The sequence below is a fragment of the Orycteropus afer genome, unplaced genomic scaffold, assembly GCF_000298275.1.
Source record: "Orycteropus afer afer isolate SDZICR_OR568_19922 unplaced genomic scaffold, OryAfe1.0 scaffold00003, whole genome shotgun sequence".
Classification (NCBI taxonomy): Eukaryota; Metazoa; Chordata; class Mammalia; order Tubulidentata; family Orycteropodidae; genus Orycteropus; species Orycteropus afer.
The window spans coordinates 29,847,114-29,858,788 of record NW_006921590.1 but is presented as its reverse complement, the minus strand read 5'-3'; the positions used below and the strand labels follow the sequence as shown (position 1 = coordinate 29,858,788).

At 45.1% G+C, this 11,675-nt stretch overlaps 1 protein-coding gene across 1 annotated transcript in view; it reads right to left on the bottom strand.

The window, feature by feature from the left end:
* The window catches only part of LOC103194130 (inhibitor of carbonic anhydrase-like), an 82,377-nt gene that overhangs the window by 41,781 nt on the left and 28,921 nt on the right, over positions 1–11,675 (bottom strand). The window contains exons 4-10 of the mRNA XM_007937493.1: positions 9,757–9,865; positions 8,658–8,849; positions 7,278–7,425; positions 6,369–6,424; positions 4,358–4,533; positions 2,929–3,100; positions 1,800–1,942 (exon numbers count right to left, since the gene is read on the bottom strand). Coding sequence (XP_007935684.1) covers positions 1,800–1,942; positions 2,929–3,100; positions 4,358–4,533; positions 6,369–6,424; positions 7,278–7,425; positions 8,658–8,849; positions 9,757–9,865 — 996 coding nt within the window. The remainder of the gene's footprint in view (positions 1–1,799; positions 1,943–2,928; positions 3,101–4,357; positions 4,534–6,368; positions 6,425–7,277; positions 7,426–8,657; positions 8,850–9,756; positions 9,866–11,675) is intronic.

The window sequence follows — 11,675 nt, the reverse complement described above, 5'->3', positions numbered from 1 at the left end:
TGTTGCATTGTGGTAAACTGTGGTCAATGACATGAGACAAAGTATATGTGAACTGCTGTATGGAAAGTGAATTTGCTCTGTAAATCTTCATCCAAATCACAATTAAAAAACAATATATTATTTGATGGTTACCAGGGGTGTATAGCAAAGAGAGGATAAACCACTAACTAGAGGGTAGACACATATTAACTTGGGTGAAGGGGAAAATTTTTTTTAAAAAATTGAAAATAAATAAAACTTTTAATTAAAAAGACATATTCAAGTTAGATATTTCATGAAAGATTAGAGTCCTCCTATAAACTGAATATTCACTAGTATGTAGGTTTACTCTTCATTAAGGGAAATTCTCAAGTTTGTTTAAGAGTACTAAGTAAATCTTGTAATATTTAGGCAATTGCCTACAATCTAAAACAATGTTGAACTTCACTCTTCATTATCTTCCAACAAAATGCCCAGCATTGACCAATTCTTCTCTGCCAACTAGCAATTTTTGGCAGATCCCTTTTTGCATGATTCACGAAGGACCAGTGAAAGGCTTATTGTTCAAATTAATTTGCGTAAATGACTAAGCAAGAGATAACACTTGTAATTGTTTGGCAAAGATTCAGTAACAGCAGCCCTGTTCTGCCAGCTGCTTCCAAACAACACTCTTGCAAAAATTAAAAGCAACAAATATTAATTAGTACACTGTTTTGGTATGTTAATTTGCACTGAAAGTTTCCAGACTGCACAAAAAAAAACTTAAAAAATTAAAAAAAGAGAAATACTTGGTTGAATATCATGCAGGTATTAAGAACATTTTAAATGAATATTTCATTACCTAGGAAAGTACACTAATTATGCTCGACACTTTAGATAATAATAGTAATAATAATGAAATAATCCTAATAACTAATATTTATTCACCACTTACTATATTCGAGGCAGTGTTATGAGCACTTAAGTACATTTAATCCTTACAACTGACAAATTTAGGAGACGGTATAAACAGCAAGCTCTTAATCTTATGATTTGGTCTCAAGGAGGTTTACCAAAATTAGGATCTCATTATTTGTACAGTCTCTTAAATTTGTCAGTGTTTTAGTGTTGTTTTTTTTTTAAGTACTTTTTCTAATCAGAAGAATATTACACGCTTATAGAGAAATGGAAAATTAATACATGATTGATGATATCTGAGTTTTGAAATTGTGAATGATTTCATTTCTTTCCCTTTTATCTACTGGCATGGAATTTTTCGTAATCAGGAAAGAAATTAAACTTATGACTAAAGAACTGCAAAGGAGCTCTGGTGTCATAGTGTCTCTAAGGCACTTGACAGCTAACCAGAAGGATGGCGGTTCAAACCCACCAGCCATTCCTCGGAAGGAAGATTGGGGAATCTACTCCCATAGTGATACTGCCTTGGAAACCCAAGGAGGGGTTGCTATGAGTCGGGTCCAACTCAATGGCACATTACAACAACAAAGGACTGCAAAGGGCAATTTGTTATCATAATTCACATTGATCATGACCACATCTTTCAATGTCCCCCCACTTCCTCTCATCCTCTCAGAGTTCCCTGGACTTGAGCTGGGGCCAAAGGAATCTGGGTTTGGGGTTGGCTCTGCATTTCTGTACCTGGCCCTGAGCTAGAGCAGCCTGCAGGGCAACCAGAGGTAGGTGGCAGCACAGGACAGGTACGTCTGCAGCATAGCAGCTGACGGGGAGGCATTTGGGAAGAGGCCCTTCAATACCAGACTCAGCAGACACGCTGCATATTTGGATGTCTACACCCAGCTGTGGAGGAGGGCCCTGCATACCACAATGGCAGCAATGCAGTCCTCGGTGGTCTCCTCCACGGTGCACTTTAAGATGCCACCACTCACAGCACTCCAATTGTCACACTTGGCCTTCTCATGATTGCCCACTGCACACCACTGCACCTGCTTGGTGTCGTATGTACCTAGGATAGGTGGAAAAGAGACACAATCCTAAAGAAGCACCAAAATGGAACTGGATGCTTAATGCCACTGTGGAGTAGCTGCCCTCCCGCAGACCCTCACTAATAGCCATTGGGTTGGACATTCGCATTCCCATGACATACTCTTTCATGCCCACTCCTCCAGGAGAAATGAGGAACAAGTGCAGTAAAGCAGAGCTCCTGACCACACATCCCCAGGGGAGGCCACCCTGAGCACCAGGCCAGCTCAGGGCTTTCTGGGGTTTTCTCTTTCAGGACTGAGTTCTCCCATTCAGGGAGCAGTCCTCAGTTAGCAGTCATGTGTTTTGTTTTGTTGGGGCCTGCTGGCCCTCCCCTCAATGCTCCACCTCACCACCGTATGCTCACATATAACACCAGCTGGCCTTTGCAGATGCTCTATAACTGCTGGTTAACTGAAAGAGAGGGAGTCCTGTGGTACAGTGGTTAAGCACTCAGCTGGTAACTGAAAGGGATGAGGGAAGGGAGAAGAAGGAGAAAAGGAAGGGTGAAATGAACCTTAGGGAGCTAATGGAAGGCAGGAGTGGATCAAAATCCTCTGAAAGTGCAGTTCAACTCCTGATGGTGGTGGTGGCCATATTCCCACTTTAGTTTAGGATGGGCTATTTCACCGTCTTTAGGTCAAATAGGTCTGTGTTGTGTGAGGCAGTCCTAGATGATACAAAGAAGCTGGCAGCATCATCACTTCAAGCTATCTGTAATCTAAAGGTCTTCAAAACCCTTTTGTGATCTCATAATTTAGGTCTTTCTGACTCGTCGGCACATTATAACAACAACCACCTAGCTCAGTAGGAAACCCCAATATGAACCCAATGTAATCAGTAGTTCCTTGAGCCCCACAGACTGACAAAGGCTGGATGAGGGATGTTAGCATCTAGAAAGCCTCAATCAATTGTCCCTACCCCACCCCATTTCCCAAGTTCTACAGGTCCCTCCAGGACTTTACACACCTGTCCTTAGATTCTTAATGGCAGTGATTTGCTCAGATCCCAGGTACAGCCAAGAGTCCATCTTAGGGGGGATCTTTAGAAAACCATGGGCAGCGTCTGTGAACAGCAGGTCCTTCCCATAAGGAGAGTCAAAGAGTTGGAATTCTGCTGACTTGTCTTTTCCAAAATATTCCTGTTCAAAGGATTGGGGGGGGGGAGATGAAGAGTAGAGAAGGGTAAATGTTAGACAAGGAAAGCAGAAAGGGAGAAAACTACAAGAGCCCAAGAGTGAAGGCACTGATCAAGGCCCTCTGAAGTCTCAGTGGCTCATGGTGTTCTCAAGTCTCTCTCCCAGACAAATCCTACTGTGTCCACCTTGTGCAGCCTCAGGAAAAGTGCCAGGGCAATCCCCTAGACCTATACAAAGGGGTCTGGGAATCACGTGTGTCAGGCAGCTGGCCCTCTCCCATGCCAGACTGCTGCTTTGCACCTCCCTGGGCAGTGGAATGGTGGTCTTCCTCCTGGAGCCACTGGTGCTCCAGAAATGTCCCCCTGGGGCTGAAGGTCAGGAGCCAGGGTCTCCTCTCCCATCCTGGGCCTGCCACTGAAGGATCAGCTGAAACACTTCAAGAGTCTCTTCCCTTTTTGGCCACTTCAGAGCCATTCCTGACTGATGGTGGCAATCTTTCAAATGCCCATCTGCCTTTGCAGTGCCTGAGTGAAAAGGAACCTGCTATCCTCCCTGGTAACTGCTTCCCCCACCCACCCACCCACCCACACACACACTTCCTTGAGGTACAGAAGGCTTACTCAGGGCTCAGGAATCTCCCCAGAGAGCCCAAGCAAATCAATTCCTCTGTCCTCTGTAAAGTGCCTGATCCATATCCCCAAGGCTGTACTGATTTCACCTGGTAGTAATTCATACAGGCACTAATTGTGTCTCCCACACTCGTCTGTGAGGACTAGAGAACAAGTATTTGTCAGATTCACATCTGACTCCAGCAATAAGCAGGGGGCACTGACAGACACGGTGTGCTGATGTACAGAGGCTGTCAGGAGGAGACAATGCTCATGCTTGGGGGACCTGGCTCTAGGCGGGTGGTCATGAGGGTGGGAACATATGAGATAATGGGGAGCACTTCCTGGAGGGGAGCATCTGTGCTGTAATCTAAAGAACCAATTTAGAATTGAAAAGTTGGAAATGGGGCAATGAGAAGCCTCTGCAGAGAGTCTTTGGCCCACTAGGTTGGTAATGCCCAAAAGGGTTTCACGGCTTCTGCCATCTATAATATTTATAGCCTGAGTGGCTTGTCAGTGAAGTGAGTGATGTATGCCCTGGTTCCTACTGTGCCCCAAACTCAGAAAAACTTGTAGAGTGACAAGAGCCCTCAAATCCAAGCAGGGACCATGCAGCAGGAGGGGAGGACAGCAAATGGGTAGATGGAGATACCTGTGCCTTACTGAGCAGCTCCCAGATCAAGTCCTCCTTGCCATCTGCACTTCGGGCCACGACAGCGTGAGAAGGTACCCAGGCCAGGTAGCATTCCTTGTATGCATCCACAGGCTTCCGGGTGTTGTCTGGACAAAGCAGCTCAAACAAGTCCTTTTGGAACTTGTCCAAGTTCTCTGGGAAAGAGAAAGCCCAGTTGAGTTTCTGCAGGCAGAAACCATGAGCTGTGGTTCCTTGCTCCTCACTGAATCACACTATTTTTGACCTGAAGAGGACTGACAGGGAATCTTTTCTAGACACTTATACTGATGAAGAACCTGGGGCCTTGGAAGATGAAATGGCAGGTTCACTACCTCATATCCAGATAGACGTGGGATTGAGGTGTATGCCTGACCCAGGATCCCTGCAACTGCCCCTTGTCTCTGTGGCTCTGCTAATATGAACGATGATGGCAAACATTTACTGACCACTCATGACACACCAGAGACAGTGCTGAGGACACTGTTTCATTCAATCCTCCCAACAACTCAAGGAGGCTAGTAACATGATTGTATCATTCTAGAGATGAGGAAACTGAGGCTCAGAGAGTTAACATAATTTATCAAAGTCTCAGTCTGGGATTGATATGCCACCACACCAGAACAAACCAGCCCCCCCCCCCATCAAAGTAGCAATACTCCCCTGGGGGCTGAGTCCTGCTGGGAAAAGGTCATGGGAGGGTTGAGGGGTAGAAAGAGGCCTAAGGGCCCAGTCAGGGCACTCTGCAGGTACAAAAAGGGCAAGACTTCCTGTGAGGAAAACTAGCTCTTTAGCTTCCATGGTATTACAAGGTCTTTGAGGTTGATAAAATCTCATTTTAAAAGACAATTGGTACAACTAGAGTTCCTGTGAATGATTAAAATTTTAGTAAGGTGTGCTATTGTTGTTGTTGTTATTTGCCACAGAGAAAATAAATTTAATATATTTATATTTACAAGAAAAAAATTAAACAATGTGTTAGGAGCTCAATGTGTTAGGTGGCGTAGTGCCTAAGGCATTTGACTGCTAACCAGAAGGTTGGAGCTTCAAACCCACCAGCCACTCCTTGGGAGGAAGACTGGACAATCTACTTCTGTAGAGATAACACCTTGGAAACCCAAGGAAAGGGCGTTCTGAGTCAGGAATGACTCAATGGCAGTGAGTGTGGTTTGGTTTTTGGTAGTAATGTTAGAATTAAATTAAAAGAATCAATAGGGTGAGCTGTTGTATGGAAAATGAATTTGCTCTGTAAACTTTCACCCAAATCACAATAAAAATTAAAAAAAAAAAAAAAGAAAAAGAAAGAAAATCAGTTGGATCTAATGGCTTCAGAAGAAATAAATTTTCCACTTAAGTTACCAAGGGCCCAAGCAGTGGCAGGAGCAGACCTTTGCTGACACCAGCACACATTCTCAACCCTAAAACCCAGTGTATAGTCTCTCATAAAACCCTCCTTTGAAGGCAATAGGGGATCTTGTATAATAGTAGACAAGTGATTTCAGATTGTTTTGGTTTTGTCTTTTTCAAATATAGAAATAAAGAAAAAATACATTTATGTCTATGGTAATAGTACTTTTGTAACAGATTTCATTGTAGATGTGCTAAGAAGTTCTGAAATCATTACAATAATTTGTGTGCTTGCTTTAAGTGTTTGAAGCATTTAGATAATGAAGCATTCAGGAGAATGAGATTAAATTTAAAACTAATATTTCAGTGATAAAGAATATTTGATTATTAGAACTTGTTTTGCTTTATTATTTGGTAAGTTATAGCTGTATGTTCAGAAAATTTGCTTACTGGGGTCAAATATTATTGGAGGTCAACAATTATGGGTCAAATAAATTAAGCACTAAGTAAAGTGCAAACAACAGAAACGTTATTTACACAAAAATTCTCCTGTGATATTAAAGACCTTGACATTACTCATCTCTAGATGTAAGAAAACTTTCAGGAAAGAACAAGAGCTCCACATGATCTTCTTCCCAGCACTTACCCAACAGTGATATGTGTCTCACAAAACACACATCCCCAACACCATCCATCAGACACCTGTGGAACAGGAGAGATACGTTGGCCACCCACCACCTGCACAGCCCTGCCCCACCCTCAGGCAGACCCTCTGAGAATATGCCATGACCCAGGGCTCTCAGGGCTCTGATCACAGTTTCTCAGGCATCAGTCTGTCCTTACAGAGGTGATAGCCTTGCCTGAGGGGCTGGCCTTGAACCCCCCAGCCAAGCCCAGGCCTGAAGCAAACAAGACCCATGGAAGCTGACATCCCAGGCAACTCTGGGGAGGGCTGTTGCAAAAGAAGGGCCCACTTTCCTCTTCAAAGATAGCAAAAAACAATATATATGTTTTTGTTTTTTTTTTTAAATAAAAGTCTAAAGACTTTATATGGAAGATAAAGACTTTGGATAGCCTTGGAGCCTCAGCCAGTTTCACTTTGGTTTGGGGCAGCAGCCATTTATCTTATGGAGAATGGAGAATGAGAGAGGCCTACAGAAGTCTGAGGGGGAGGTGGTGAAAGGCAGACACCTATTCCTGCTACGTGGAGATGCTTAGGGAGAAAGACATGGGGGGGGGATGGGGGATGAGGGTTCTGGTCTTTGGCCCATCCAGGAGCCCAGGAGTGTGTCAGCAGATGTCAGAGTCCCAGAGTGGTCTGTCCCCTCAGCCCTCCCTGTTCCAGGAGCATAATAAGGGCATTCTCTGGGGAGACAAGGGAGCCCCTATAAAGAAGACTGCTCCTCGAGATGGTTAGTGAGGGCTGGCCATGGGAGGGACTCAGGACCCTGGGTTTCACACTGACACTCTAGGGGTCTAGGGTAGGCCTGTTTACTCCCAATGCATTTGTCCCCCATCTTCAGAATGAGAAGGTGCAGCAAATGGTATCACTCACTTGAAGGCGCCTGAGTAGCCAAAGTATGGTTCCTGGGAGTTACAGGCACACTTGGCTGTCCTTGTCCCCGCACACAGCTGACACAGGTTGGGGAACATTTTCGGATCTGCACAGGGGACACAGCTGCCCGAGAAGAACTTGGACACAGCTGCTCAACACAGAGAAATGGACCACATGCACAAGCTGGCTCTGTGCTGTGCATGTGAGTGAGTGGGGTGGCCACGAGTCTACAGTCCCTCCAAGACTGTTCTAAGGAAGCAAGTATGCCCAGGCTAGCCATGTACAGCCTGTCAGAGGTGGTTGACAATACCTGTGCTTCGAGGAGTGGGTGGCCCGGCCTCTGTGTACTCAGACATCACACTCATGTGTGGGCCAAGGCTAAGACCATGAGAATGTTTCCCTAGCTTGTCTGTTCCAAGTACAAGAGCTACTGACACTGAACCAAAACTGCAGCCCCAGAGACAATCACCTCTGTTAACTCACCAGCATGGAAGCTCTAGAGAGGCCACACAGAACTCTAAACACCTGGCAGGTCAACCAACCTCTGACAGCCCTTCCTTACCTCAGGACCCAGTTTCTCCTAGCCCCACCCACTTCCTCTGCATCAAAAGGTTATGGTGTCTCATTGGGAAGCCCTCTTCTGGGAACCAATGGAGTCGGTGGAGGTCATACCAACAGCCCCCACATATCTCCCCAGACAGCTGTCCAGCAGTGTCTGACTCTGAGACAAGCAGGAACTCCAAGACAGGCCAGGGAATGCATGGCCTCAGAGCTGTGGCCCAGGCTGCAGCTTGCCATCCAATGCCAGCAAGCCCTTATCCCTAACACAGTCAAAACACAATTGCTGCAGAAGTTGGCAGGGCTCCAAAGAGTGCACGTCTGTGGGGAACACAGGATTTGGCTATCACCTTTCAAGGGCTGACAATACACCTAAGGCTCATGTTGGCTATTTCAACTGAACAAGAAGACAAGAGTACATAACCAATCACAGCTACAGTCCACTCGTCCCTTCATTGTTGGTGTTTGATAACACGGCCCAAGTCACTGAGGACTGACTCCAGGCCGGTGGCTATAATCCCTTAGTGAGCTTTCTGGAAAGCTGGAGGGAAGGTCTCCTTCTTAGTGGGCCTCAACGGAGGCTTTGGCCAAATCAAGCTGCTGGAGTTACCATGTGTGTGGTGCTGTCAGGAGCTCAGAGAGACAAAGGTATCTTTGTTGAGAGAAGAAAAGACTTCCAGCTCCCAAGGAAACCCTCCCTTGGGTTTCAAGCTTGAATCTTACTCTTCCCTGATCCCCCAGAATTCACTTACAGTGACTGTGTGGCCCCAAAGTGACCTGTGTGGGCAACTGGAATAGAGATGACTGCCTAAATGAATCCACCCCCTGCCAGCTTACCACTCTCAACTGGCACATGTGGCTTTGGCAAGTCATAGAGAAGTAAGTTGATGGGAACATTCCAGCCAGCAGCACTGTTCAGGCCTGTGTGGCAGGCCTTCTTGCCTTGGAGCTGGTTCAGCTGGAAACCACTGCCCTTCCGTGCCACAGCTACAGCATAATAGTGGGTTTTTAGATCTGCTAAGGGGCAGAGAGAAAGGAAAAGCAAAAGGAAGATGCCACATCATCATTACTAACATTCCAGAGTGTATGCAATGGGAAACTTTGGGGAGAGGCTCCTAGGACCCGCACCAAATCCCCTGGCAAACAGACAGAAAAGGGAATGAAAAGCATCCTTGATTTACAAGAGAGAGAAAAACTGTCCCTTTTCAAGGTAATAAAACTAGCTTCTTTTCTGCCAGCTGCTCCAAGCCAGTGAGGAGACAAGCCTTATAGGACATTCTTAAGGAGACCTTTAGCTCCAGGTTATTGTGATGTTACTCTATACCCCCAAGAGCTTTGCACCCTTCTCTACTTCTCTGTCTGCAGCCCAGACAGAAGGAGAAAGTGTGAGGAGAAGGATGCAGGAGCATCTCCAGGATTTTGCCAGGGCCCTGCAAGTTGGAGTCAAATGGAGGCAGGCTGTGTTCCCACCAGATGACACTAATGAAAAAGTGTGGGAAGGAGGCAAAGCCACATTCTCAGACTCCCCCAGAATCTCCCCACACAACAAGACACAGGCCCTGGGTTCTGTGGCACCTGCAGGGGACTTAGCAGAGGGAATAGGTTGTCAGAGCTCCTGTGTGTCTCCAGAGATAGGCATCCCATTGGTGCAACCCGACTGGTAATGGACTCTAGACAGCACCTCCCCTCACAGACTTGGGTACCCCCCATCCAGCAACACCAACAGCATGTCTGTCAGGTGCACAAAGTTCACAGCTTCCCAGGGAGAATCAATACCTTAGCCCTCATGGGTCAACATAAGTGATCACCTTATTCAATCCATCAATTTTGTTCCTTTCAAGTGTAAGCCACCCCCAAGACCCTGCCTCCCACCATGACTTCAGTCTCAGCACAGACATCTGCGTCCCCCGGGAGAACTTACTGTTTTTTGACCTATAGAACTCTGCTACGACAGGTTTCAGGTTTCGGGGGGGCAGGCCTGCCTCATACACCCAGCCTGCATCGAGAGTCACAGCATCTGCTTGGTTTGTCTGGAAGAGACCAGACCAGACCATGAAGCCCCTCCCCTCTGAAGAACACAGGCCTAAGTTCCCTGCCAGGAATACTTGCCTCATAGATACTTGCATGACTCAGATCTCCCTTACCTCCTTCATGTCTTTGCTCAAATGTCCCTTCTCAGTGAGTCCTTCCTGGACGACACTCTTAAAACTAACACGTCCTAAGGTTGGACACTGGGAAGAGGTAACTATGGGGAGGAAGTGGGAGGGGAGCTGTTGCATTGTGGTAAACTATGGTCAATGACATGAGACAAAGTATATATGAACTGCTGTATGGAAAGTGAATTTGCTCTGTAAATCTTCACCCAAATCACAATAATAATAATAATAATAAACCTAACACCTCCTACACTATGGATGTCCCCTTTTTTTTCTCCTTAGTCTTATTACCATCTCACAAACTTTCTTTCTTTCTTTATTGTTTGCCTTCCCCATTAGAATGTAAGCTCCGTGTAAGTTGGGACTTTTTTGTCTGTTTTACTCATTGCTGAATCCTAGCACCTAGAAGACCAGCACTAGTAGGTGCTCAATAAATGTTTGTTGAATAAGTGAATGAATGAATTATAGAATATTTCCATCCATAAGACGTCATCTAATCCACTCCCAGATTTGGATTCCACTAAATTGATTTGTTGGCCTTCTTGCAAGGAGCACAACCTAATAGCCTCTTCTCAGAAATGAGGTTGGATTTTTCTAAACTTGGCACTGTTTCTATATACTTGACTCCCTTTTCCCAATCTCATTTTACAATATCTATCTATCTATCTATCTGCCTGTCTATCTATCTAATCTATCCATTACTTACCTATCTACCTACTCTATTGGTTGCTTGTATCAGAAACCAACTGGAATTGCTGTTGTTGTTAGCTGCCATCAAGTCATTTCCAACTTGTAGTGACCTTATGTACAACAGAACGAAATACTGCCTGGTCCTGCACCATCCTCACAATCTTTGCCATGCCTGAACCCATTGCAGCCACTGTTTCAATCCATCTCATTGTGGATTTTCACTAACCCTCCACTTTACCAAGCATGATATCCTTCTCCAGGACTGGTCTTTTCTGACAATATGACCAAAGTAGGAAGACAAAGTCTGGCTATTTTCACTTCTAAGTAGCATTCCAGCTGCACTTCTTACTAGACAGATTTGTTCATTCTTCTGGCAGTGCATGGTATTTTCAATATTTTTGCCAATGCCACAATTCAAATGCATCAATTCTCCTTTGGTCTTCCTTATTCATTGTCCAGCTTTGGTATGCATATGAGGCTATTGAAAATACCATGGCTTAGGTTAGACACACCTTAGTCTACAAAGTGACATATTTGTTCTTAACACTTTAAAGAGGTCTTTTGCAGCAGAGATCTACAGTGCAATACATAGTTTGATTTCTTGACTACTACTTCCATGGGCATTGATTATGGATCCAAGTAAAATGAAATTCCTGACTTCAATCTTTTCTCCATTTATCATGATATTGCTTATTAGTCCAGCTGTGAGGATTTTTGTTTTCTTTATGGTGAGGTGTGATCCATACTAAAAACTGCAGTGTTTGATCTCTATCAGTAAGTGCTTCAAATCTTCTTCACTTTTAGCATGCAACATTGTGTCATCTGCATATTGTTGCTGTTGTTATGTGCCGTTGAGTAGGACCCAACTCATAGAAACCCCTTCTTGGGTTTCCAAGGTGGTATCACTACAGAAGTAGATTGCCCAACCTTCCTTCTGAGGAGTGGCTGGTGGGTTTGAACCACCAGCCTTATGGTTAGCAGTCAAGTCCCTTAG